Source organism: Colletotrichum siamense (assembly GCF_013390195.1).
Source record: "Colletotrichum siamense strain Cg363 chromosome Unknown KSG_Cg363_contig10, whole genome shotgun sequence".
Taxonomy (NCBI): Eukaryota; Fungi; Ascomycota; class Sordariomycetes; order Glomerellales; family Glomerellaceae; genus Colletotrichum; species Colletotrichum siamense.
The window spans coordinates 846,962-873,548 of record NW_023501023.1 but is presented as its reverse complement, the minus strand read 5'-3'; the positions used below and the strand labels follow the sequence as shown (position 1 = coordinate 873,548).

The window sequence follows — 26,587 nt, the reverse complement described above, 5'->3', positions numbered from 1 at the left end:
AGTGAGTAGATTGAGACCTCCAGAGTAGTCCAACTAATTAAACAAACGAATAGCTGCGTTTTCTCCACATGCTTTGCAAATTGGGCATGTGGACCTGATGAAGCTTCAATATATCAAAGAGTGTTTTCGGGTGCCGGTGAATTCGCACCTGAAGATTGCGAAGGTGCTTGTACTATCGCGGCTTATTACGATCCTTCTTGGCTGTTAGGACGACGTGCCGAAAATTCGTGCAAGAACTGTTGTAGATGACCGTGACTACTCACCAACTGAAGCCGCACGGTAGGTATTTATCATGCCGCGAGGTTTCTCCCGACGGGCATCAATAAGGAGAAGGCACGAGTTATGGCAGATCCATGGATGCATACAAGTACTTGACTGATGAATCGATTTATGGCGAGCAGCATGGCGTTTCACATCAAAGAGTGCATCTTACTCTTTGATATCATCCACACTATTAGAATGTGGCTTGAGAAGTCTATCAAATCCAATCCTTCGGACTGCTCAGCCCCAGCTCTTGACTCATTTCAGCTGTCTCTTTCGCTTTCTTGTTGACGCTTTCCATCTCGAAACCGGCGACCTGCTTGTACACTTTACCGATACTCTCCAATTCTTCCTTTGGGACCACGTCGTAGACGTTCTCAAAACCATCTGGTGCTCGTTCTTCACATAGTTGAAGAACGTGGTCGGGGCCATTGGCGCGGTTTGCCATGATGATTCTAGCCGTGGCCGGGAGCCTCTCTGTTTCGTAGGCTTTCAGAGCTGCCTCAATATCACCGACACTCTCGGTAAGAGTTCTTGCCAAAGTCTCCGCGTCGATGATGGCCTGGGATGCACCGTTCGAACCAATGGGATACATGGCGTGAGCAGCATCTCCAAGAAGAGTAAGTCGGCCGAAACTCCATCGCTCGACCGGGTCCCGATCACTCATTGGGAACTCAAACACCTTCTCTGTCTCGTCAATGAGACTCTTCATATCGAGACCTCCACATTTCCATCCGTGGAAAGGCCGCTCGAAGACGGATTTGTCCACAGCCTTGGTCCAGTCCGTTTTGGGTGGTGTCAGGTCTTCATCGTCCTTGTCTCTGATTCTGAGTTCCGCAATCCAGTTCACCAAGCTCTTGCCTTTGTCTGCTGACCGTTGGCTGATTGGGTATGCGATGAACTTCTGGTCGGCATGACCGGCCCACACCATTGATGCTCCAGTCAAGTAGGGATCACGCTCCAAGCAGCCTCGCCAGAGCATACGCCCAGAAAAGCGTGGTGGTCCTTCGTTCGGGTAGAGAATTCTTCTCGCGGTTGAGTTGATGCCGTCGGCAGCGATGAGTAGATCTCCCGTCACTTTAGACTGATCTGCTGGCGCACCATCCCTTCGTCGTGAAAACTCGGCTGTGATACCTTCGGCATCTTGAGAGAAGCCGGTCAAGGCGTGGTTGAGTGTGACGGCGGACTCGCCCAAGCGTTCTTTGACTGCGCTCAAGAGCAGCATCTGGATCTCTCCTCGGTGAATGCTGAGCTGCGGAACAGCATAGCCCGCTTTAATGCCTCTTGGCTCACTAAGAATTGGGTGACCATGGCGATTGTAGAAGTTCAATTCCTGGGTCTTGATGCCTGTCTTTTCCAGGGCTTCAATCAAGCCGAGGTTGCGAAGGATCAGCACGGCGGAAGGCTGGACATTGATTCCGACACCAAGCGTTGTGAGTTGCGACGAAGCCTCAAAAATGTGGATGTCGGTGAATCCGGCGGCGTGGAGCGACAGGGCCGCGGCAAGACCACCAATGCCGGCGCCGGCTATGATGATCTTGGGCTGGGGTTGCCGGTGGGATGGCATTGTGTCGGCTGCAAGACTGAGTTACACGCCAATGGTTGCAGTGACAATTGTGCCTAGATGCAGTGGCAGAACTCAATTGAAAAGATGCTTTAAAGCTGGACGTGACGTCGATCCCGAGTTCCGAACTTCGGAGACGGTGGAGTCTGTCGACTGCCGAGGGTTGATGCCGTGATCTGGAGCAGAATTTTCCTAGATCCACCAAACCCCATTTTGCCGGCACCCCGCTCACCCCGGATCGTGCGATCTTGCGGCGGCGGGTGATCCCGTGCTGAAAAGGTACGAGTATTGCCATATTGAACCTGATTGTCAGCCTCATGGAAGTTGGAAGCTTATTCGAACTTTAAGGGCTAACGCAGGCACTCATGTGTAGTACCGGATGTGTCCGCCGCGCACATTAAGATGCAGCACATCTTGCCGCGTACCATATGAACTACATACAGCATGTCAATGGCCACATATAACTGCGTGAGAAAGTCTAGAACTTCAAGACCTTACCAGGTCTGATATCCGGACCGGCAATCTACTAGAGCCAGTCTGCGCGGCAATCAACGGACGTCAGGGATTCTCCAAAGTCTTTCGAGGGGTGGCAGGAAGGGAAATTGCACCTCGGAGTCGCTCAGGATTGGCCCTGGAATGCGTTTTTGTCCTCATGCAACGCCACACGTGGCGCAAGGCCAAAATGGTGGCTTGCCTCAACACCCATCTCTCCTAAGGACGTAAATCATGCCATTGTCTGAAAGCAAAAATCAGATCTAAATGAAGGTGTCTTACCGAGCTGCACTGCGATATGAGAACTACCTTTTCTCCCGTCTATAGCCCTGCCAACTGCTTTAGCTCAAATGTAGATCAACGGTGCCATCTCAATACTTCGATTCGAGCTGGGATGTTACACATTAAACAACAATTGGATCAAGACCAAAAGCAATCATGAAGGGATTATACGAGTACTTTTGCAAGTTTGATATTTACATTAATTATCCAGAGGCCATCGATCAGAAGCCGGGTGAGATAGGGCGCGATCATCCAAGGTAAAGATTCTTGTGTATACCAGGCGCAACGCGGAGTGAATGAAGGACTGCAATCATACCTAATCTTTTCAACATCCTCCATGATTCATGAACAGTGCAACACCGCTCTCTCTGTTCTTTTCTTATTGACACCAGGCATTAAACAAGTTGCTGCTGTTGCGTGACCGTAATGGGCTTATTTGAAGAGTAAAGTGCTGCACCCACTTCATAGTGTACGGCAATTGCTAACGAAAGGCAACCAGGTTCTACCATCCTTGGATCTCAACGCTTCAAGCTAAGGATTTGCTGGTAATCCTTTGATACTAGGAGCTTGTCCGTATGTTATCTTCAGGATAATACCACAGAATCTCATGGTGGCGTTGCCCGTGATAACATACCCCGGCTCAAGAGTATGTAAAGTGTGCTTGCCTCGGTCCTCGGTAGCAGTCATCCTGAGTCAAGCAACCAGCTTGGCGAAGCGAAAACGCGCGATGAGGAACATGGAGTCCTCTAAAATCCTACCTTGAGCTATGGCGAATTTGTTAGACGAGGCATGGGCAGATTTAAAACCACTGGTGGCCGCGTCAGCATGCAGAGCCAAAAAGCCAAGTGTCCCCAAGTAGTTACAGTACAATGTCTAGTCCGGCCGGGGCAAATAGGCTTAACCATCAATCTAGTATTAGCAGACCGTAAATCTTTTAGGAAGCGGTGAGGTATTAACAGTGAAGTTTTGCCTCCTGAGGACTTGCTTCAAAAGAGATACACTCGCAGTGGATACTCACGGCTATCCCACTACAGGGCTCCGCGGCTATCAGCTAACCGAGCGTTCAAGGGAGATGAGCAAGCACATTCGCAATCGCAAAACCCTAGTCTGCTCAAGTTTACGTTGCATCATCAGATCGCAGTGCATGGCCGAGAGTGTACAGTCGTCTACAGACTGCAGAATTGTGATAATCGGCGGGGTGCCGTCATGATGTCCTGCTGGGGAATCAAGAAAAAGCAAGGTTGTGTAACACATCACGGTTAATTTCAAACAACTTTTTTCGTGATCGTCATGTTTCTGCCATAACCTTGGCTATTATTCTTTGTGGCTTTCAAGCTCCTGTACTATGGTATGGATCATGATGGCGCCCCTTACATGTAGGCTTGAGTTACCTCAACTCAACCTGATACGTCAAGCCCCTCAAGACCAAGTTGAAAGCCTTTCCAAAATCACATCTCACATCATTTCTACCAATTCAACGCGCGACACGGACTTCGGGGCAGGCCGCCACTCCGTGATAGTCCCGGCGCGAAGCAAGGTCGGTCTCTGATTCTCTTCAAAGACTGGATGGAATAGGGGCCGCCCCACATAATTGTCCAATAGCACTGTGAGGGCCGTTGAGGGCGTCGTGCCTTGGCCCGGCGCCAAAAATGCACCTTCGCCGCTCTGCCACTGGCCCGAAACGGACATCTGTGGACCTTTCAGGCCGCGATTGACCTGCTCCACACCGGTCAATTCCACATCTTGTCCGATTTTGTGAGGCCGGGTCCGATCCGGAAGGAGTTCGCACTGTACCGACGTGCAGACTCCAAAAAGTCGATGACGGAGCGTCGTAGTGGGAGCCGGAATTCCAAAAAGGGGGAGGGCTAGTACTACACACGGTGCTTCTGACGGCTCGATTATAGCTAACAAGCTCTGAGGATAGCAAAATGATAAATAGCTTGAGATGTTCTGCCATCTCAAACAATTCTCATCAGCATCTCAAACCATTTCTTCCTCATCTTTAAACATCACTAGCTTGCTTCTTTCATCATGAGCTCTTCAGCTTCTCATCTCCGCCAAATCGGCATTCACCGCAACCTGCCGACCTTTGACGACTCGCTCGAAGGACTTACGGCCATCATCACCGGCGCCAATGGCATCTCTGGCTTCAACACCATGAGGGCTCTCCTTGACAGCCCCAAGCGCTGGAAGACCATCTACTGCCTCTCTCGCAAGCCCCCTCCGGAGGAGATGATGGCTCTTCTGTCCTCTGAAGCTCAGTCCCGCATCGAAATTGTCACCTGTGACTTTTTGCAGGAGCCTGCTTCGATCGCCAAGAGCATGACCCAAGCTGGTGTTCGGGCCGACCACATCTTCTTCTATTCCTACATCCACAAGGATTGGTCTGAAGCGGAAGCCCTCGTCGAAAGCAACGTTAAGCTTCTCAAGAACTTTCTCGAGGCCCTGGAGCTCGCCGAGATCAAGCCCAGCCGGTTCGTTCTGCAGACCGGCGGCAAGAACTACGGTGTGCACATTGGTCGTGTGCGGACCCCGCTGTTGGAGTCTGACCCGCAGCCGCGACATCTGCAGCCCAACTTCTACTACCCCCAAGAAGACATGTTGAAGGAGTTCTGCGCAAAGCACGGTACTTCGTGGAACATCATCATGCCCACTGCTGTCATCGGTACTTCGTCGAACGCATCGATGAACACCTTCTGGTCCTTCGCTGTCTACGCTGCCATTCAAGCACGCAAGGGAGAGCCCCTTGCATTCGGGGGAGACTGGGAGCAGTGGCAGTATGAGTACTACCACTGCTCTGCCCGCATGACTGGTTACCTTAGCGAGTGGGCGGCCCTCGAACAGGGTTGCGCGAACCAGGCGTTCAACACCCAAGACGGCGGTCCGTTCACCTGGGAGCGTTTCTTTGCCGAGCTGGCCCGCTGGTTTGGTGCGAAGGGCGTGGTGCCGCCCCCTGATGACGAGTCAGGACTCAAGACAGTCGAAGGCAGGTCGGGCAAGAAGACCCCTCTGGGCTACGGACCCCCACTGTCATACAAGTCCAGCTTCACTCTTCGGGACTGGGCTGCCGACAAGAAGAATGTAGAGACCTGGCATGCGATCATGAAGGAGTCTGGAGGCAAGATCACTCATGATCCCTTCAAAGACCCGGATACTTTCTTTATGGGAGACTTTGCTTATCTCAGCTTCGGAAGCGTGTCCTTGAACAAGGCCAGAAGATTTGGATGGACCGGGTTTCTTGACACCATGGAGAGTATCTTTGAGTCTTATCAGGAGATGGAAAAGCTGGGCATGTTGCCAAGCATGCAGGTCGATGCTGCCCAGCCACTCGGCTGCTAGACGAATCATTGCCGGAGGACAGGCACCCCATGAGATAGAGAAGGTAGAATTATCAGGACAGTGAACACAATCCATCTGAATTTGGCCTCATTTTTGTAAACCTATTGAAGGACGGACCTTTAAATGTTTTTGTTGATGAATGTGGGCTTCAAAGAAGCATATTTCTAGCTCGGCTACCTCTGAACTGGGGTCAGTTTGACATGCATCTTGGGCTTGGCCCAGAACACAACGGAAGTGAAGGTTGGCTTCACGTCCCAGTCACGATCTTCCGGTTTAAGCTCGATATCGAAGTGCCATATCAGTTTCGCCAGGAACATGCGGATCATTCCATAAGCAAAGCTGTTTTACTCGCTGTCAGTTGTGTCCTCATTGGATGAAGGGTGGAATGGCTTACCCTTTTCCCAGGCAATTTCTGGGCCCCTTAGCAAAAGGTTGGCAGGCACCCTTCTGGTCTGCGGCAAAGCGGGGGTCGTCGGCCGAAGACTTCAACCACCGCTCTGGCAGGTAGGAGTTGGCCTCAAAGAAGTTGGAGTCCATGTGATGAGTTGCCCATTGCGGTACACCCACAGTAGTCTAACCATGTTGATTAGCTTGGAAGTATGAACGGAATTGCAGGCCACTTACCCCCTCAGGTATGTAGTGTCCATCCACCATGCCTCCACCAGGCGGTCCAACTCTTGGGATGACTGCAGCAACAACAGGACGCATGCGCATGCCTTCATCGATGCAGGCTGTCAAATACTCCATTGTCGCAAGTCTGGAGATAGTGATCTCTTCGTCACTTTCGATTGTTCGAATCTCGTCAGTCAACCTCTTGTAGGCGTGAGGAGTAGTCAGGAGATGGAACATGACCACGGACAAAGTCGTGGCTGACGTCTCACTTCCGGCGAAGAAAAGAAGCTGAGCAAAGTTGATGATCTTATCCCTGGTCCATGACTCTCGGTCGTCGTTCTCCGCCCAGATCATCGTCATGAAGTCGGGCCGATCGTTGCCCATCTTCTCCCGCTTTTCGGCTTTCTGCGCGACGATGTCTACCGTCTCAAGCCACGTCTTCAGGCCCTTCTGACTTGACACCATCTTGTACAGGAGTCTTGTCAAGGGCAGCCTATTGAACAGCTGTAGAAGGCCAATAAAGGGGGAGACATTCAAGATCATGTCGACAAAGGGATCCATCTCTCCCTTCTCCATGCAGTACAGCGACTCGCCGGTAGACAGGTCGGCCATCACGTCGGCAGTAGCGAAAGTGACCCAGTCAACAATGTCGACGTCTTCCTGGACCCTATCGCGGAGCTCCGAGATCATCATGTCGGCGTATCTCTGGATGATGGGTTCCTGGGCCTTGAGAGCCTTTTCCGAGAAGGCGGGTGCGACTTGGCGACGCAACGCGCGATGTGTGGGTTGGTCGGCCGAGATCATGGAGTCATTGAGTGGCGTGCCCCGAACATCATAGAAGACTGCGTCCTTGGGGAACTCAAGCTTGCCTTTGGTCTTGACACCGTAGATATCATCCAGGGCTTGGGCCGATGAAAACGAAAGCTCGTTGGGCCCGACCCTCACGACTGGGCCATATTTCTCGTGAAGGGCTTTGGCATGCCTCCAGTAGTCAGCCTTGTAGACTTGACGGTAAAACTTTGGCAGCCAGGAGACCGCGTAATGCGATGGGCCAGGGAAAGATTTCAAGGGATGGATGAAAAGATTGTAGAGAACGATGGAGAGTCGATAGGCAACAAACTGCTCCTGGTTAGTCAAGACTAATGCAAAGGGTCGTAACTTACGGCGCAGACGGCCAGTTGCCACATAGAACCCATTGCTAAATGAGCGTCCAACACCTAGTGAGCGGTTAGATCTGCGCCGATTTCACCTTCGGTGTCCGATTTTCTATGTGCACGCGGCTAGTTGCTATCCTTATTCCCTTCCAACCTTCTTTTTTCACAGTTTGCCGCCTGTGGCGCACCTTTTTGACTGCCGTGTGACACTGACGGGGAAATATGCAATGGCCAAGATGGCAAAGAAACTTGTTGCTATTCTGTAGAATCATTGATATTAAAGGGCTAGGTTCCAATGCCCAGGAGACCTCTTGGCCGTGGAAAATCGGCATTTGATGTTGCTCTAGGTTCCCATGAGTTGCGGAACAATCCGTAGGCTTGCGGAATCCCACTTATCGAGACTGTCAAATGCGGCCGACCCATTTGGGCAGAAACGTGCCGATCAGGCGTAGCCGGGCAAGGTTGATGAATCGACAAACTGCGTTCTTCAGAGCGCCAGTCTTTTGATATATCCCACGTGGTGAACTGCCGGCGAACGACGCCCGTTCTTGGATATGGTCGAGCGTGAATGGCGGTAAAATAAGTGGGCACAAACATTCGGGGTCCCCGTGTGGTACGCTTCTCGCGTGTAGTATGGCCAATTGGTCACATCGGCCCTACACACTCACAGGATGCCAAGAGGAGGTCAGCACAAGCTTCAAGTGAGCACGAACTTAATCGTGTGCCCTGTAAGGCGGAGTATTTTCTGGGGAATTTGTCTCTAAGTGCGACTGCTATCAACCCCAGATTGGGAATGTGCGCCTGCAGTGTCTCCTTGATAGCAAGGGGCAACTCAGGGGTCATGCATCGTCAATTGAACGGTTGACCCGTAAACACCCCAGCTTCTCCAGTCGAGGTCGTGATAATTCACATGATGGACCCCTGGTGTTGAAGTTGAGGCTCGTGAACGGACTCTAGCAGGGCAGAATTTCAGCGAGTAATCTTTCCGCTAAAGGTCAACGTGTGGTGCGCGAGTCATTACTAAGCCCCTCGACGAGTGCTTTGATCTCCTGTCGTGGATATCGCGTTCATGGTGCTTGAGTCATATGAGAATCTGTCCCGATTCTTCGGGAAATGCCGTGATATCTAGTCGAGTTCCATACTTTACAAGCCTGGGCGGGAGAGACGGCATATACATGCCCCATAATACCCAATGTGCAAAGTCATTTGTACCTTGTTTACCTCGTCTTATGTCTCTCTGCAGACCTCTGTGTCTTTTCAGTACTGAGTTTAGTACTTCTGTGTTCACACCTTGGGTTATGTCTATTAGCGTTGCTTGGTCCGTTTCCATATTTGCACCTTGCTGTATATTGTACCTCGGCGCAGAGCACACTGGTCGTTCCTTGTAAATCCCTTCTCTTCTAAGTTCTTTTTCACCACGGGTACACCTTTTTGACTGTCGTATCGCGAGGGCTGGAATGGCCAACGGAGAAACGTATATCGCCACCCATGGGGTATATGAAGAGGGCGCATCGCTGCTCGTAAATACAACAGTGACATCGAGACACTGAAGTGTGAAAATACAAAGGCCTTGCACTCCAGCAAAAGATCGATCCCCAGAGTCCATTGCTCCATTGCCCTCTTTCGCTACCACCAATCCTTTGTCTTCTTACTAAACTCATTAAAAGATGGCCGAAGAAATGTGGAAATATTCAATTCCTATTGACCCGGAGACGGTCAAGAAGACTGGGTGTTTCACAACTTTGCCAGTCAGAATCAACAGCCGCGACGATCTCGCAAATGCTGCGTCCTCTCGCGTGCTCAAGGACTGGGCAGAGCACACCGGTAACCAAAACATTGACCCGAATAGAGTGTCATTCTCCCCAGTGGGCAGCTTCTGCTCTTTGATCTACTGCGAAACCATTCCTGAACGCTTGGACTCCATATCTTATCTTACGGATCTTTTCTTCTTGATCGACGGTATGTCTGTCAGCTTTCCATTTCGAGAAGGTTTACTGACTTAAGAAATCAGATGCAACCGAAGAGGTTGAGAACGACAAGGTCGCTCAAGAGCAATGGGCCGGCTTCTCAGGAGCCATGACCGATTCGCTTGGAGAGACACCCCAACGCGACCATGATTTGGATTCCATGAAGAAGAAGAAGCTGGTTGCTCGTGTGATGCTGGACTTCATGAGGTTAGACTCAGCCCTTGGCTTGGACCTCGTCAAGAGCTGCAAAGCTGGCTGGACTCCTCTAGCAGCTGGTGTGGAGTGGGAAACGATGGAGGACTACCTTCACTTCAGAAGGCTTAGTGCAGGCCTTGAGTAAGTCTTCGTGCCCCGGTATTGGGATTGTGTCGCTAACATGAGCAGCATCTACTGGACGAAAACTGTCTTCGGGCTTGGAGAAAAGCTCTCAGATGATGAGGAGAAGCTTATCCGGCCCATTGTATGGGCTGCTGAGAAGGCCGCCATGCTCAACAATGACTACTGGAGTTGGGATATCGAGTACTTCCAAGCGAACCAGAAGATCGACATGCTAACCAACGCCGTCGCGGTCTTGATGCGGAAAGAGGGCGTCACGGCCGAGGAAGGCAAGGATCGCATCAAAAACCTCATTCTGGGGTACGAGGCTGAGTACTCTCAGCTGAGAGCGCAGTTCTACCAAAGCCACCCTTCAGCGCGGCTTTACCTGCGCAAGCGAGTCGAACTTGCAGGCTCGATGGCGGCTGGTGTCAGTTTCTGGAGCGCCAACTCCCCTCGATATCACCTGCCAACGGACAAGCCCGGGTCATCCGTTGTTCCTGTAGAGGTCAAGTTCGAGGAGATGACCCTGAAAGGTTCTGCTGAAAGTGTTGCCAGCACCGAAAGCGAGAATTCAATGGACGAGAATTCGGGAAGCGGTACTGAACTTACGAGCCAGAGCTCACATTCAGACGACTTTAGAAAGCGTTACTTCGACGTCCCGAAATTGGGCCCGGCGGCAATCAACGAGCCCATCGACTACGTCAGCGGCATGCCGTCAAAAGGCGTTCGATCGTCCCTAATTGATGCCATGAACCAATGGTGTCAGGTCCCATCTGCACAACTGGCGGTAGTCAAGCGTGTCATCGATCTTCTCCACAACTCGTCGTTGATACTTGACGACATCCAAGACGATTCGCCCATGCGCCGCGGCAAGACGGCGACACATTTGATCTTTGGCGAAGCCCAGTCCATCAATAGTGCCACCTTCTTGTACGTGCGTGTCGTGCAAGAGGTCCATGCTACTGGCAACGCCGCCTTGATGAAGGTGCTCCTTGAGGAGCTAGATGACCTGCATGTCGGTCAAAGCTGGGATCTGTACTGGAAGTATAATCTTAAATGGCCGACAGAGGAGGAGTACTTTAGCATGATTGACCTCAAGACCGGCGGACTCTTCCGGATGTTGGTGAGGATGATGCGCGCCCTCTGCCATCCAGAGTCAAATGAAGAGTTTGTCTGCGATGATCTTGTGTCCATGGTCAGCCGCTTCTTCCAGGTCCGAGACGACTACCTCAACCTCAATTCTCGGGAATACAGCAACCAGAAGGGGTGGTGTGAGGATCTTGACGAGGGCAAGTTCTCGTACCTCATCATCCACTGCCTCGAGAACAGCCCCAAGTATCGCGACCGGATTATGGGCCTCTTCAGGCAGAGGACTGGATGTTCAGGTCCGATGCCCAGCGTTGGAAAGGTTCAGATTATCGAGTACCTGCAAGAAGCAGGAAGCTTCGATGCCTGTTGGGAGCTGTTGAATAAGTTGGAAGACGAGATCGAGGCTGAGATCAGGAGATTGGAGGCCGTCACAGGGGAAGAGAACCCTCAGATGCACCTTCTGCTCAAGCTTCTTAGTGTGAAGAACGAGAAGCCAAACAAGGGCGCCGTGATTGTACCATTAGGAGCGTAGCTTTTCTTTTTGTTAACTATACCTCGTCGAGATTACTTTTATTGGATATTATTTGAAGGTTCAAAAGCATTTGCGCTGTTCCCCGAGTAGCTGATGGTAAAGCAAGCTTCAGTAATGTTAACATCAGGCTATTGCCAAGCAAACGGTCGTGATAAAATAAGCCAGTTTCTGCCGTATTTGATAGACCTTGTCTGGCTTGTCCCCAGCCGTCTGCGACCTGGAGAAGATGGCCAAGTGGTTGCAGTGAGCTCATCGAGGTAAACCATCGAGGTGAACCCATCGAGGTCTATTGGTCATCAATGCCGGTATCCACCTTGAGCTACTTTGTATTGCTATGATTTCACTCCATTTGCCAAGAATGCTCTCTTTTATTTGAATATATTGCACGCCTTTACCATGTCATCGCCGATCTATTGGTGTCCATTGTCTCATCATAACCCCACGTTCAAATACTTTGGCTTTTCCAGGCATCTCACCCTCCGTGATGGTATCCAAATCATTTTTGATTATTTGTCCTATCTAATTCTTCTGATGTGCCTCTACCTTGGTTGATCTTTCTACGTAGCTGCTCGTCGCATTACCAAGGAATTGCTCGCTGCCATCTCACTCTCAAGCGGCTAATGGATGCCTACTCCTGCAGCAATGTGGCACCGTCCACATTCGAAGTGGAGTTCATCTCATAATTAGGTGATGTTGGCTGACCTTCAGACCAACCCGTTGGGTAAGAAAAACAAAGTTCGCTCAAGCTGCTCGTTGCACAACGTCGCCAAGCATAGTCTCGTGGGGTCGCAAATTAGCCTGCCATCCCATCTCTAACCTCTATTGGTATCCGGCAGTTTAAATCGCCGGCGAATTGGCTCCTCGTCCCGACGAACCCTGGTTTTCGGCCGTGCCTCGGTCTTACTTTCCCCGGATTTCGGTTTCGGGGGTCCCCCCTCCCGGCGTGGGTTGCAACCCCGCACGCCACGGTAGTATTCCCCCGCTAGGCTGGGCGAACTGCAAAGATGACTCCAATATCGGTTCTTGACCGTGATTTGATGGTCTGATGTCTGACCACGCTCGTGGGGTTTGGCTCGGTCGGAGGAACCTTGAACTCACATCCAGCGCGGATAACCAGGGTCACTGAAGATCCTGCACGGTGGTTGGTATTTGAACCTCGATGTTTCCCTTCAAACGAACTACCATCGGGTTCTTTCCATGCCCCTCATCCTGTTTTGAACCTACCGGCAACAGATCATGGCCATCGTCGGCGCGAAAGAAGAACACGTCGATCCGCAGTTGACGCGGATCGCGCAGAACGACAAGAAGATATGGTACAAAAAGCCGAATCTGAGGTTCTTGTACCTTATCCTCATCCCGACCGGTCTCGGCGTGGAGTGGACCTCCGGATTTGACTCTTCAATGATGAACAGTCTTCAAGCCGTGGAATCATGGTTTGAATGTAGGCCGTCCTCTTGCCTCAAGACCATCAGCCGTGATGAAGCAGCTGACATTCCTATACAGACTTTGGTCGCCCCAATTCTTCTCGACTCGGTCTTCTCAACGCCATGTACTCCCTCGGTGCTCTCATGGCTATTCCTTTCGTCCCTATTGCGAGTAACTACCTCGGCCGTCGTCGCACAATCCTCCTTGGTTCATGGATCATGGTTTTGGGAGCGGGTCTTCAGGCTGGCTCTCGAAACCAGGACATGTTCTTGGCCTCACGTTGGGTTCTTGGTTTCGGCATCCCGTTCGCGATCATCAACGCGTCCTCTCTGCTGGGAGAACTCTCATATGCCAAGGAACGATCCATCATGACGAGTCTATTCAACGCTTCCTGGTTCGTGGGTAAGTGATTAAGGAGACGAGAAGTCAGCAAAGCCCGGGTGTACTGACAAGGCATTCTTCAGGAGCGATTATTGCCGCAGGCGTGACATACGGTACGTGCTTCTGACTCACTCTTGAGGTACCCGAGCGAAGTAGGATCCAGTACTGATGTGCAACCTGAAAGGCACGTTTCAAATGACCAGTACTTGGGCATGGAGAATCCCCAGTCTTCTTCAGCTAGTGCCAAGCGCGTGCCAGATCTGCTTCATGCCCTTCTGCCCCGAGTCGCCCCGATGGCTCATCTCAAAAGACCGAGGCGATGAAGCATTTGCAATCCTGCAGAAGTACCACAGTGAGGGCGAAAACGGCGATGAGTTTGTGCGTCTTGAATACGCCCAAATCCAGTCCACCATTCAACAAGAGAAGGCGGTTGCCAGCAAGTTCGCTTGGGGCGATGTCTTTAGAGATGCTGCCATGCGCAGACGTTTCATGATTGCAGGCATTGTCGGCTTCTTCACCCAGTGGAGTGGAAACGGTATGATCGAGATAATCGCAGATCTGGAATCTGTACTAACAATACGCAGGCCTCCTGTCTTTCTACATGAAGAAGATTCTTAACCTTGTCGGAATCACCGACAACCGAACTGTCCAGAAGATCATCCTTAGTAACACCTGCTGGGGTATGTTCCCCTTCCCTAATATGAGCATGAAATTCATGAATTACTTCATCGTTGATGACGCGTTTGTGTCTGCTCCTTTTGCAAGATTGATACTGACTATACAGGTTTGATAAACGCCACACCGATCGCTCTTATTGCGCCACGCTTCCCCCGTAGAAGGATGTTCCTCATTTGTACTATCGGTAAGGAGCCATGCTTGAAAATCTCCCAATTCTCCGCAGAGTCCACGGTGTAGTTGAAGCTTGATACATACGAGACCGTCACGAATCATGTTGAAGAAAAGAACCTCTTCAAAGGCCGGTGAGCATTGACATTGATCATCGTGCTAATGGGCTCGAACAGGTACCGCATGCGTTTACACCGTCTGGACTATCGCCTCTGCTAGGTTCGCAATCGATGGATCTAAAGCAGCCGCGATCCCTGTTCTGGTCTTCATCTACCTTTACTCGCCGTGAGTCAAGCTGACATACCCAAACATCTCGCTCAAGTGTCAGCCAACTAACGCTCACTCTAAGATTCTATAACATCGGCTGGAATGCTCTCACGTATGACAAACCCTTCCGAAAAGACTGCGGAGACTTCTCTAACCATCAGCAGATATACCTACATGGTCGAAATTTTCCCATATACCGTCCGGTCTCAGGGTATTGCCGTTGAGCAACTCACTGTCAGATTCGCCGTCTTCTTCAACACCTACGTCAATCCCATTGCCCTAGACAGCATAGGCTGGAAGTACTACTGTGTATACTGCGTTTGGATCCTTGTTGAGATCGCGACCGTCTACTTTGTCTTCCCTGAGACATACGGCCGAACTCTCGAAGAGCTCAGCTTCATGTTTGAGGGCAAGGAAGTGCAGGATAAGGTGCAGAAGAACACTCAGAAGGTGCTCCAAGTTGAGCTTGAAGATGTGGGCACGCGTGGTGGCTCCCGAGAGGAAGCGCGGGACACGAAGGTCTAGCGGTGATCAGTGGTCGGAAGTCCGGGGTTTAGCGGAAGTATGTGTGATGCGGTAATCGAATGGTCACGATACTTTCTTTGGGTCTTTTCATTGAAGCTCACGTAAAAACACCAAAATTGATCGGCAATCTTATCGTGTTGACCAAGCGTGATCCAGAGTGACGTCCACTTCTGGTCTCGAATTTGCCATTGGCCTGCGGGGGACCGCGGAGACGGGCCGAGTGGACCCACATCGTACGGAGGTTAGCTCCGCGCGAAAGCCTCTCCGGCATGTAATTCTCAGAGATTTCCTTGCTCAAAATTGTATGAGTTTGTATGGAAAATGTAATTACAAGTGCATCTCCCGGATGATTGCGAAAGTCTAACAGTAATAGCTCAGGGGTACACACAAGTAGACACGCGAACCAGGGATACGGTGGAGCTCGCGGTCGCTCAAGTGAGACAATCAGAGGGTTGGGTCGCCTATTAACAACCAGGAAGGGCTGCCTGGGAAAGGGACCCGATTTGCTCTCCATCAAATCGTTATTATGAGTAAATCCTACATGTACGAAAGAGGCAAATTACTGAACGATCTTCCTCCCATCCCACCAAGTCAGCCTGTCAAACGAAGTATGCATGCGACCTTGCCGTGCTCCTGGCCCTCATGTTACTTTCTCAGGGCAACTCCAATGATCGACAGAGGGTAGTATGGTACCTGTGGCTTGGTATCTGCATCTTTCCTCGCCTCTAGTATCGGCCGCGTCATCTCCAGGGATTGCCATCGTGGCTGAACCGCATTTCCGACGCCCTGCCAACTTGCGCAAGCTGATCTTCGGCCCCGTGCTCGTCCTTCCTATCGTGCGGCGAACCAACGCGTCGGAGCTGCTGCTCCTTTACTTCTTCCGGCCCCCTGGCACAGCATCCACATGACCGCGGCGTGGCACCGCGTGGGATGTTTGCCAACAATAGCTGGTCCGTCACACAACAACATGGCAGGAGCTGTTGTTCCTGTCGCACAACTGTTGGGTTCCGGCGATTCGGGATGACGACAAAAGCACGTCAATTCGAATATCGGCTCGCTTTCGGGCAGTTTGAAGTCAAACAGACGGCACTAAATTGTTTCAAACTGCATACCTGTTTTTTGTTTTACCTTGGCGGTGAAGTCTCTCCACAAATTTAAAGAGCAGTGCATTATTAAAATGCCCCCAACCACACTCTCATGATGCTCACGCTGCTCCTTGCCTGTACTTAATATTGTCCTTGTCAAATACAGCTTGCTACGCTACAATCTCCTCAGCAATTTCGCCCTTACTACAGACTGATACAAGAGAACATATTATTATTCATTCCCGTATAATTGCAAAACAGCATGTCATTGATCGCAAGAGCCGTTCGCGGCGCCGCCATCTCGGCCCATGCGGGGCCGTCTCTGACATTCGTCGCACCGACAGCTATCACCCGGAAGTTCTCCGCACCGCAACCTCCGCATCCGCGCCGACCGTTTCACAGCACGCAATCCCGGAATCACGCTAAGCCCAAGAACCCCAAGCCAACCGACCATCCCGCAACCGAGATCAAGCCGCCTCGGAGTACCAACTTTGGCAGCGGCCGCTTTTCCGACTTTGATCTGAAAGGCCGCACGTTTATCGTGACTGGTGGGGCGCAGGGTCTTGGCTTGAGCCTGGCAGAGGCGCTAGTAGAAGCTGGCGGCAAGGGTAGGTCCAGTGATGTCAGCATGACTTTGCAGTAATGGGTATCTGACGATGTCTCAGTTTACTGTCTTGATCAGCAAGAAAGGCCCCACGAAGACTATGCAGAAGCATTGAAACGTGTCGTTCCGGAATGGGGCGGATCGCTGCACTACAGACAAGCTGATGTTGTGGATACCGAGGGCCTCGACAAGGTCATCACCGAGATCGCCGACAAGAACCAGAGACTGGATGGCGTAATAGCTGCTGCTGGAATCATGCAAATCGAGAGCGCCATGGATTACACAGTTCCCCAGATCGAAAAGATGCTTGCGGTTAATTACACCGGCGTCTTCATGACTGCGCAGTCCGCGGCCCGGAACATGTTCAAGTACAAGAACCACGGCAGCATCTGCCTGATCGCAAGCATGTCGGGACTCGTCGCAAATATCGGCATGCTTTCGCCTGCATATAACTCTTCGAAGGCCGCAGTAATACAGCTTGCACGAAATCTGGCAATGGAATGGAGTCCGATGAGGAAAGATGGCTCTGGAGGCATCCGAGTCAATTGTATTTCACCCGGCCACATCTTGACGCCGATGGTTGAGCAGAACTTCAGAGAAGTTCCGGGTTTGAAGGAGGAGTGGGAGGGCCACAACATGTTCGGTCGACTCGCCGAAACGACTGAGTTCAAGGGTGCTGGTCTATTCCTGATGAGCAATGCTAGCACTTTCATGACGGGAAGCCAGCTTGTTATCGATGGTGGTCATACTGCGTGGTGATAGTTTATTACACTTTCTGTATTCAGAACCGCAGACTGAAAAGTATTGTAAGATATCTTGGAGCCCGTGAACTACAATTCAGACGATCTCTCTGGCAGGTACAAGAAGCACACAGTCTCAATTTCAGACTCTCGGCCCTGGGATAAAGAGCCAGAGATTTGATTCCCAGAATTTCGGCCATTGACGAATCGTCCACTCCCGTGCAGCATCGCTGTCGACGACGGCCGTGTTGATATTGATGTACGTTCGTCCTAAATAGTAATCTGGGCAGTAAACTGGAAGTGACTCAAATGAAATGTTTGACTTTGCGATCAGAAAACAAGATCCTACATAATCCTAACCCGTAAAGTCTTCACGCGGAAGGCCAGCATATTCCAAATTACGTCGCTAGATCTTTCAACCTGAAGTGAACCTTGCTGCCCATGTATTCATCAGCATCCGTACCTACGGGTTCAAAAAGGATAATGAGTCCCCAAGCCTGCGATCAGAACCATGAGAACCTGATGTTTTCAATGTCCATCTCCTCCTCTTGTGGGTCTCTCCCGGTCCGCACGTCTATGCTGATTTTCACTGGTACTTGGCCGCTGTTCGCTGCCCTGGCGATTTCCATACGAATGGCCTTTTCAAACTTCGCCTTCATCTCCTCGAACTGCTTCTCTTGTCCTAGTTCTATGACATTCTCTACCTCTGTATTTGAGGTCTCCATGAGGAATTGCAGTGACTCCACGTCAGACACCTGTACCCATGCTGGAAACTCAGTCAGTAGTTCAGAAAGCGTCTTTTGCCCGAAACCTCTTTTTGGCTTCCAGTGTCGCTCTCTGTATTTCGGATAGTGTGTCATAATTGTGTAGGTAAATTTGGGCTGCGCAACAACAGTTTTCGGGTCGACGTTGTTCAATTCAACATTGTCGCTGTGTTGAGGGCCGGCTTTGGCGGCTGTTTCTTCAGGGACAACGGGTTCGGACATAAGAGTCCTAGTAGAAGGATGCACGCTTAAGAACTCTGATGCCATGTTCGGTTTCTCAGCCGCCTCTCCTTTCCTAGTCGTATTGGGAGACATTGCGAGATTCTTGGGAACATGTGTGGTCGTCAGGATGACCTCTGTGTCGGCGTTCTGTTGCATGGTCCACTCATCGATGAAATCGTTGACGGGGTCCTCTTGCGGTGCATACTCAACAGTTGGCCGAACCGAAGACGTGGCTGTTGCAACAGTAGCACCATCTGAAACACCCGGGTTATTTCCAGTAGACTCCAGGCTTGATGGACACTCTGGAGACTCTCCGGCGGCCCAGTACTGCTCCGGTGTAGCCCACTCCGGCTCTCTTCGCGGCTTTCGTTGTCTAGTCGATGAGCGATTGGCAACCTGTGTCGATGATGTGCGACCTCGTTTTGCAGACGATTCAGAGCGCGCGGACGACGAGTCAACTTCTCTTGCTCTTTTTGTCGACGGTGTCATCTCTGCAAATGGCGCAAGCTGCTTTGTGTTGTTTCATGATCAGCCGTCAGGTGCTCCCGTAGTCTGAATACATCATTCACAGGTTACAATTATGGACTTACAACTGGAGCCTGAGCACTGAGATCAGGGTTCTGTGGTACCAGATACGTATCTCTTGAGATGACCGAATGACTAGAGGCATCATCGGCAAGTTCTGACTCATTCGGGCCCTCGTCAACTGGATCCGCTCTCAAGGTGTGACTTCGCTCTCTGGCCGATCTATTGGCCCTATGTAAGCTTCATACAACAGCAAGACTTCATCATTCATCGCCTACCTCAGACCGGGCGGTTTTTCACCCTCGTGGCTCTCCACGTCTATGGGGTCACTACGATGGAGCCCGGATTCAAGTCCCTTGCCTACGTCATTTCCTTTACTCAGTGGGTTCCGACTTTTGTTGTTGCGATGGTCTTGAAGATTGAGTCGCCAAAAGAGTTGTCGCAAAATGTCCTTGATTCTGAAAACGGGTTAAAATGAAGTTCCTCTCTCCCGAGGGGTCTCGTTGCACTCACCTATTCTGATCCGTTGAAAATCTGAGCTTTGTGGTATCAAGTGCACCATCATCTGGCCAAAACCTTTGTGGATTCCCGTCACGGTCTAGGAAGGATTGAACCATCTTCGACAGCGCGTTCTGTTGGTCACGAGATTTCCAGTCAATGAGATCTTTACCATTAAGTCCTCCATCACTCACGAAGACGTCTCGAGAGGATGCCATGGCGTTCCTAAATTTGGTGAACATCTCTTTCTTTGCATCGCCGTAGCCGAGCTGTGCCCGTAGGGCAGTAACGCTAGGAATAGCGGTTTGATTCGTAAGTGTTGGCATGATGAGAAGGTACGGGTTGGAATCAAATACGGGGATAAGCACGAAAGCAACTGGGGCTGGATACACCAGTATATGGCAGATGATAAAGTCAATGAACTTCTGCTTTTAAAGGTCCTGGAGCGGCCCCTCTTCAACGGTCGTAGCGTGCTCGTGGGCTGGCCTCCGCGGATCGAAGGCTCACCCAATAAAAACGCATTAAGAAACTGTGGGAGGCTGGCCATTTGGTCAAATACCGCAATGCATGAATGAATCGCTCACGCACGTTGGTGCGGCCGTCATAGACGGCCGAACGACTTGACTATCGCTGCAGCACAGCCATGGCAGCCTGGCATGGGCGGGTCGTTTCGAGTGGTTGCAGGCCAAGGAAATGTGCAGGTTCGAGCTGCTTCCTCCCCTGCAACTGCAGCTCTCAAGTCAGCCTGGTATGTTGAGGGATACTATATCGATCAATTCGCCTTTCCGACAAAGTACAATTTCGATATTTGGCCGAAGAACATGTCATTGTTAGGTAAGCTGCAGCTAAGATAGTGACTTTCCCGTAGACCATGAGTCGTTTTCAATGAAAAGGCTTTTGATCAGTACCCGGCCGCTCTTCAGTTGTAGGGTAACTGTTTGTGTGAAGACTGTTTACCTTGATACCTATGCTACGTCACAAATTCCGTTCGTCTCAGGCTGCCCGCATCTTCGGATTTGATAGGACCTCGTCCCAAGAAAACGCCTAGGCATTATGATGCACAGAATTCAATTCAGCCTTGTTGCCCATCATTGACATGCAGGGGGATGCAGGGGTATCAACTAGGTCGGTGGCATGGGCGAGGTTTGTCACGTCGATATCTTTTTTTGCAAGCCTATGGTCCTCAAAGTTTGGATTTCGAAACATTCAGGAGGTGTTGTTCCTTTTGTAGTAGCGACTCCGAATGACAGAGCCACATGAGTGGCTGCTGCGCCGCGAGCTTGCAGCGGAACCTGTCCGGGCCATACACACAAGGCCCAGCTCGATGCCACTGGTTCTCAATACGAAGTTCTTTTGTCTCAGAAGTATTCCAGGGTTCTCAAATGAGCGGCTCATGCGCAAAAGACGCCTGCTGATCTAGAGGTGTGGCTAGCTGCTTTGCATGCAGCGGCGGCCTCCCATCCAGGCGGTGTGCTGTGTTGATCGAGGGTTTTCTGGCTTATATCACGGCTTGAATTTAGAACGATGCATGTTTAATAAATTAATTCAAGTTCGGATACCGTATACTAGAGGAATTGAGCATCGCATCTATCATCCACGCTGACTACCGGCAACATTGCGTCCGGGTGGAGCAAGAGTTGTTCGCATTTGCACCACATTTACAACACTAAATCCCCAAAACTCATGAAAGCGCATGACCACAAATCAGGGCCAATATGGAAAGTTACAGCGACAGAAACCTGCAGTTGCAAATGCTAATGGGCTGATCTCCGATTCCAGCTGAGGCTTTGCTGGTTCCTGACACTGTATTTAAGGAGCTTGAGGCACCATACACGCCAGTCGAATGTCAACTATGCACAAAAATAGCAGTAGCTAAGCCTCCGCTACTGGTCGAGACTGTGACAAAGAGTTTAAGTGGCAGAATTGAAATATCCGGACTTGGGATGAGTGTGGCTTCCGAACGTCCTGATCATGCACCTTAACGAGCATCCAGGATACGGGCTACGGCACGCTTGACCTCGGGCATAGCTGACATCTAACGTCACGTCGGAGGTTGGTATTTCGAAGGGGTTACCACATTTTGGAAGACTTAGAAACGGGAAAAGCGATCGGAGCACTAGGACCAATGTACCGTCCGTAAAAGGGCTTGCAAATAATGTCTATGCAAAGACACTTTCCAATCCGTAATAGGGCCAAACCTTTGGTGCTCACTTAGCTTTTTATCTTGACAAGACGTAACAAGTCGACGACCCTTGCTTTTTTGGATGAGTGTGTGGTCTCATTTTGTGTTTCCCGTGACCACTTGGTCGAGCCGCGCGATGATTCGCGCGCCAATCTCCCAGCAAATACACAAAGCAGTCACGGATGGTACGCCAGCGAAAGGCGAGCCACTGCTATAAACGCAGTACGCAGATGTCTGCAGTTTACAAGAACTGATTGGCCACGACTGCCATTCGGTATTCAGGCAAGGCAACCAGTAGACTTGGCGCTTACAGCACATCGACCGCCTGTGGGCTGCTTGCGGACCGGAACCAATGAATTGAACCCACGTGGAAGGCATAGCCTGATATTTACCCCTCAAATGAGTTTGTTTGACTTCGTCCGTTTCCTTCTCTTTTTTGCACCTTATGTATGCTCGTGAGCTTTTCCCCGCCCAGCCAGGGGAATCTTATCATCTCAGTACGTTGGGGGTGTTTTCCCTAGCGTCAGCTTTTCCGTTCACGCTCAAATAGACCTGGTACCAACTTCAATACGTTCCAGGAATGCAAATTAGGGGCGACGCCGATGATCGGAAATGGATCCGTTCTCGGCAGCCACCGGCGTCGCCGGACTCATCTCCCTAGGAATCGAACTTGGCAAAAGCCTCAAGACTTACTACGATGACTTCAAGTCGATGGACGAAGATATTACTCTTCACATTCAGCATGCAGATAGACTGCGGGCGTTCGTTGAAATGCTCAGGAGTCGATTCGATGGGCAAAATGAGGTCGATCCAGCGCTTTCCAGGTCTCTGCAGGAATGTTACCAGGCTTGTAATATTTGCATACAGGACTTTGGGGCTTTAAAGACAAAGTTCTCTCGAGACCCAGGACCTAAGCCCAAAGGAATCCGAAAGCGCTGGGAGGCTGCCCTGGCTCACTTTCACTACCCGCTCCAGAAGAAAAGGTTCGAAGACCTCGAAGCTGAGATGGAGAAATTTCGGGTCGACATTTCACTAAGACTTCAGCTTCTAAACTAGTAAGTCTTCCCAAGTTATGATGGCGTTTCACGACCTGACTAAAACGCACACAGCGATGGCACTGTTGAGCTCCGCAATAATATCACCTCTGGAAATGCTGAAGTTCTGTCTGCTGTCCAACCTTTGGCGCAGATAAAACAGGCCATCGATCAACTGCCCCAGGTCCTGCTGTTCCAATTGACTGAAGCTTTAAAAGTCGTGGAACCGTCGTCACCGTCGTGTTCTGAAGCTGCCGAGAGACCAGATTTTCTCGAATCAATCAATTTCAGACAGCAAGCATTGTCTCAAGACGGCAATCGTGTCTCTACGGCTTCAAGTCTTGGACATATTGCCACTACTACGCAAGATATGACTCGACTCGTTGCAACTCCGACTGAGAGTGAAAGGTCGCTGGAGAAACATGACCCAAGAGTGGTCATGATGGCTGCTTCATCACAACCTGAACAAATGCATTATCGCGGTGCACGATTTCCGCGGTTCCAAGGTTTTCGATGTACTTGCAAGCCCATCAGTATGCGTCATCTCTCAGCTTCACGGCGATCCAATATAAACAAGCACAGGGATGGATGTCCTGTCTCCTTCCTCGATACAAGAAGCCGAGGTGTTGCGGCAGGGAAGTCTGTTCTGGAGACATTTTTCAGCTGCTTTGCCTCCATCGCTTGTTACAGAATCGAGTACAACTTCACAGCTCGAGCGATAGTCCTGAAGAGTAGCCCTGCTTTTCTCCTCATAGACAGACTGTCTAAAAGAAGCTTCAAATGGATCGAAAACGAAAAACAATTAGAGAGCAGGTTGTTGCCTATTCTAACAGATTTGAAAGAGCTATTTCGGCAACAAAAGGCGTGGCCAACGGACACCTTGTCGAATGACATGAACATTCTGCAAGTAAGTCAATATGGCCGTCTCATTTGAGATCAATCCTCGAATTTTGCAACCTCCTAATCACGAACCACGTACTAGATAGCCTGTTCTCGCCTTCGCGGCAAGTGGTCCGAACCCATGGTCCATGTTTATTTCCAATTCCTTGAAGCTTTGGTCAATATGGGCGTGCCAGTAAATGGGACTGGAGAGTTCGGGTTAGTTGCGGCCAATATCATGATTCCACCGAGAGTACTAATGTAGCCCCAGTACACCATTACGATGGTTGCTAAATTGCGGCAACGTCCATTGGACGGAGGACAACCACCACCCTGGATACCCGAACTCTAGTAACACTCTTTCATATGTAGCGAAGGGTTTGATAAGTCTGGATGCCTATTATTCGGAGAACCCAAACGAATATAGCTATGAGCCTCCGTTCCGCAGTAGTATGCTTGTATTCTCAACAATTTACGGAGGTCTTTCCAATTCACTTGAAGGTATGTGTTCCGGGCTGCTTTCTTGACGGTTCATCGAAAATAACGATCTCGATCGAAAAGCCTTTGATTATGGGGAGCTATGTTGCGCACTGTTCCGAAAGTCAGAGCCATCTGTTCGGCATATCATGAGCGTATCGTCAGACTCTATTTTCGAGAGAGGCCACCACAACCAAACCCCACTACACGTTGCCGTCTACTGGCCAAACGGTTTAAGAATACTTTTTGAGCTGGCAGAAAAAGCATGTCATGACATCATTGACGAGGAGGACAAAGCCGGACTTACCCCAATCCAATGCGCTATTGCCTGGCAACAAGCCGAATCCGTCGAGATATTACTGGAAAAACGCGCAAGCATCGATTTAGAAGAAACTTCGAATTTCTTTACACATCAGGCTGAGATCCCTCTCAACTGTCAAAGCACCAGAGTCTGCGAGATACTAGCCAAGGAGCTCGCAAAGCGACGCAAATCTATGCGAGATTATGCGTTGCAACAGCTTCCCGGCGAAGATGTGGAATATTTTCAGCTGGATCAAAAAGCGATATTACAAGGAGAAGCTTATGACGTGATCACATCTTTAACGAATCAAGGCGTTTGGGTCCCGAGAGAATGGAAGCTGGTGCAGCCGGGATCAATCTATCATTCGCTGGTGATGACCGACACCTTAGCAGAAGCACTCTTTCAGTCCGGGTTCCATGAGATTGATTATATGGAAAACGGGTACACCCCCTTGATGATGATCTATTGCTGGGATTTGGAAGACACGTTGAGACTCATCGCCTGGTTTGACCAACATCAAGCCAACTTCTATGCCCCAATTCCCCACGTGAAGTCGATGGGCGGTAGCCAAGGTCTGAGACCGGAAGGGAAGGACTTTAAGCTCATCCACCGTTTAGCATATCTTCTCGGAAAGTGGACCTCAGAACGAGAACAGTACCTCTTTTCCCCGCAGCTTCCTCTACTCCCCGACAGGATCTATTCTAATGCACCAAATGATCCCTGTCAGTGCTACTGTGCACCGAACGGTTGCACTCCTGCATCTTCACTCGCAAAAGGATGGTTGAGTATATGGGACGACAAAGATGAGCACTTTGACTGGTTTTCTGATTCCAATGGAGAAAAGCTTTCATATATCCTTTGTGGAGAAGATCAAGATGTTCTGGCAAGTGTTGTTCGAGTATTTACCTTCGAACGACTTGGTATGCGGCACACATGTTGCAGACATAGTAATCACGACACGAGATGGGATGGCCTGGACCTTCGATGGGGCGCGGCAAGGCGATTTAGCCTTGTTTCAGTGATGGAACCTTCCGAAGTCGCCGAGATACGAGGAGAGGGTTTCTACGATGGCGATGCAGGGGAGGATAGATATTTGGCGAAGGATTTGGAACAATTAATGACGGAGTTCGGGGCTGTCCTTGAAGATTTCGAAGATTTTGAAGAGTTTTGGTATTTCTGGGACGATCGAATGGACAAGTTCGAGCGGAAAAGGCCTATGATGTCGAGAAAGAGTAGACAGGCTCTTTTAGATCTCGGGGTTTGTCTGGAGAGAGTACACGAGATTGAATCAGACGAGGAATTTTCTTGTGTGGTTCTCTCAGAGGATGAGATGACAGAAGATGTTACGGAGAGCTGAGTATGACGGATGGGTCTACAGAGTAGGATGAGCCAAGCAAATGCTTGGCTTGAGCCAAAATTCTCACGATAGGTAGTTTGGTGGCTGCACTGGTAAACTTCTAGCACTTCATATTAAGTACCAACAAGCGGATACGAATCCATATAGAAAGGCCGTCCGGACCTATCGCAAATGTGTCCTTTTCGTCCACAAGAGCTGACGCTCTCGTTCCAATTGGTGTGAGTATTTACTTATATCTGTTGTGAAAGTACCACAGCGTTTCAGCGGTCTTGAAGTCTCAAGGGGTTGGTATGCAGGGTTTTAATGCCAGCGGCAAGTTTTAAGGCAGTTTGACTACGGTGGCATCACTCAAAACACAAATTATGACAATCTTGTACCTGCAGACCAGAGCTACAAACTCTGCCACGACCCCAACCACGACAAGAGCGACAGAATTCACCCTGAACGCGCAAGCGAGTCTTCCTGCGACGACCACTCGAGGCGGCAACATTTGGGGAAGCCACACCTCTGGCCCAATGCCCGTCCGCTACCGCCTCTCTCGCAGTACTGTCTCGCGTCGACCTTCTCACTGGGGTCTGCTACAAGGTTTGGTCTCTATTCGAAGATTTGGGAACCCCGCCTGCTGTGGCTTGTGTGTTGCGTACTTAACCAGGCCGAACAACGAATACTTCTGGTGAGACTGAGCGGGCATCAACAGCGGCGACCACCTCGTCATTAGCTGTTGCGAAATCGGCATCATCATTAACATCTCTCACCGCATCAACTTAAACATCACCTACGGCAACATGCAAACCCGGCGTACAATGAGCCTGCTACGGGCTCAAATGAGCACATGACCACCGACACCGTCAGCAGCGCAGGCCGC

General features: G+C 50.5%; 8 protein-coding genes across 8 annotated transcripts; 5 read left to right on the top strand and 3 right to left on the bottom strand.

Annotated features, from left to right (window-relative positions):
* Positions 1-478: 478 nt before the first annotated feature.
* Positions 479-1,828, bottom strand: phzS (5-methylphenazine-1-carboxylate 1-monooxygenase; the record flags this gene model as incomplete). Its single annotated transcript, XM_036645988.1, has 1 exon — positions 479-1,828. One exon carries the CDS (start codon positions 1,826-1,828, stop codon positions 479-481), a length of 1,350 nt encoding a protein of 449 aa, XP_036488161.1.
* Positions 1,829-4,630: 2,802 nt separating this feature from the next.
* On the top strand, positions 4,631-5,938 carry gsfE (Short chain dehydrogenase gsfE; the record flags this gene model as incomplete). Its single annotated transcript, XM_036645987.1, has 1 exon — positions 4,631-5,938. One exon carries the CDS (start codon positions 4,631-4,633, stop codon positions 5,936-5,938), a length of 1,308 nt encoding a protein of 435 aa, XP_036488311.1.
* A 173-nt stretch (positions 5,939-6,111) lies between these two features.
* aclL-3 (Cytochrome P450 monooxygenase aclL) lies at positions 6,112-7,746 on the bottom strand (the record flags this gene model as incomplete). The annotated part of the gene is made up of 4 exons (XM_036645986.1): positions 6,112-6,277; positions 6,333-6,511; positions 6,563-7,669; positions 7,714-7,746. The coding sequence occupies 4 exons, from the start codon at positions 7,744-7,746 to the stop codon at positions 6,112-6,114; spliced, it is 1,485 nt and encodes a 494-aa protein (XP_036488165.1).
* Positions 7,747-10,047: 2,301 nt separating this feature from the next.
* Positions 10,048-11,610, top strand: CGCS363_v014136 (Ophiobolin F synthase; the record flags this gene model as incomplete). Its single annotated transcript, XM_036645985.1, has 1 exon — positions 10,048-11,610. The coding sequence occupies one exon, from the start codon at positions 10,048-10,050 to the stop codon at positions 11,608-11,610; it is 1,563 nt and encodes a 520-aa protein (XP_036488314.1).
* A 1,236-nt stretch (positions 11,611-12,846) lies between these two features.
* CGCS363_v014135 (Lactose permease) lies at positions 12,847-15,054 on the top strand (the record flags this gene model as incomplete). Its single annotated transcript, XM_036645984.1, has 9 exons — positions 12,847-13,051; positions 13,114-13,437; positions 13,500-13,529; positions 13,601-13,951; positions 14,001-14,096; positions 14,201-14,278; positions 14,439-14,547; positions 14,612-14,641; positions 14,694-15,054. The coding sequence occupies 9 exons, from the start codon at positions 12,847-12,849 to the stop codon at positions 15,052-15,054; spliced, it is 1,584 nt and encodes a 527-aa protein (XP_036488693.1).
* Positions 15,055-16,401: 1,347 nt separating this feature from the next.
* Positions 16,402-17,502, top strand: lxr3-0 (L-xylulose reductase; the record flags this gene model as incomplete). Its single annotated transcript, XM_036645983.1, has 2 exons — positions 16,402-16,747; positions 16,805-17,502. The coding sequence occupies 2 exons, from the start codon at positions 16,402-16,404 to the stop codon at positions 17,500-17,502; spliced, it is 1,044 nt and encodes a 347-aa protein (XP_036488694.1).
* A 484-nt stretch (positions 17,503-17,986) lies between these two features.
* Positions 17,987-19,818, bottom strand: CGCS363_v014133 (uncharacterized protein; the record flags this gene model as incomplete). The annotated part of the gene is made up of 4 exons (XM_036645982.1): positions 17,987-18,979; positions 19,060-19,216; positions 19,273-19,452; positions 19,508-19,818. 4 exons carry the CDS (start codon positions 19,816-19,818, stop codon positions 17,987-17,989), a joined length of 1,641 nt encoding a protein of 546 aa, XP_036488689.1.
* A 2,468-nt stretch (positions 19,819-22,286) lies between these two features.
* CGCS363_v014132 (uncharacterized protein) lies at positions 22,287-22,957 on the top strand (the record flags this gene model as incomplete). Its single annotated transcript, XM_036645981.1, has 3 exons — positions 22,287-22,729; positions 22,784-22,837; positions 22,927-22,957. 3 exons carry the CDS (start codon positions 22,287-22,289, stop codon positions 22,955-22,957), a joined length of 528 nt encoding a protein of 175 aa, XP_036488690.1.
* Between the last annotated feature and the right edge of the window lie 3,630 nt (positions 22,958-26,587).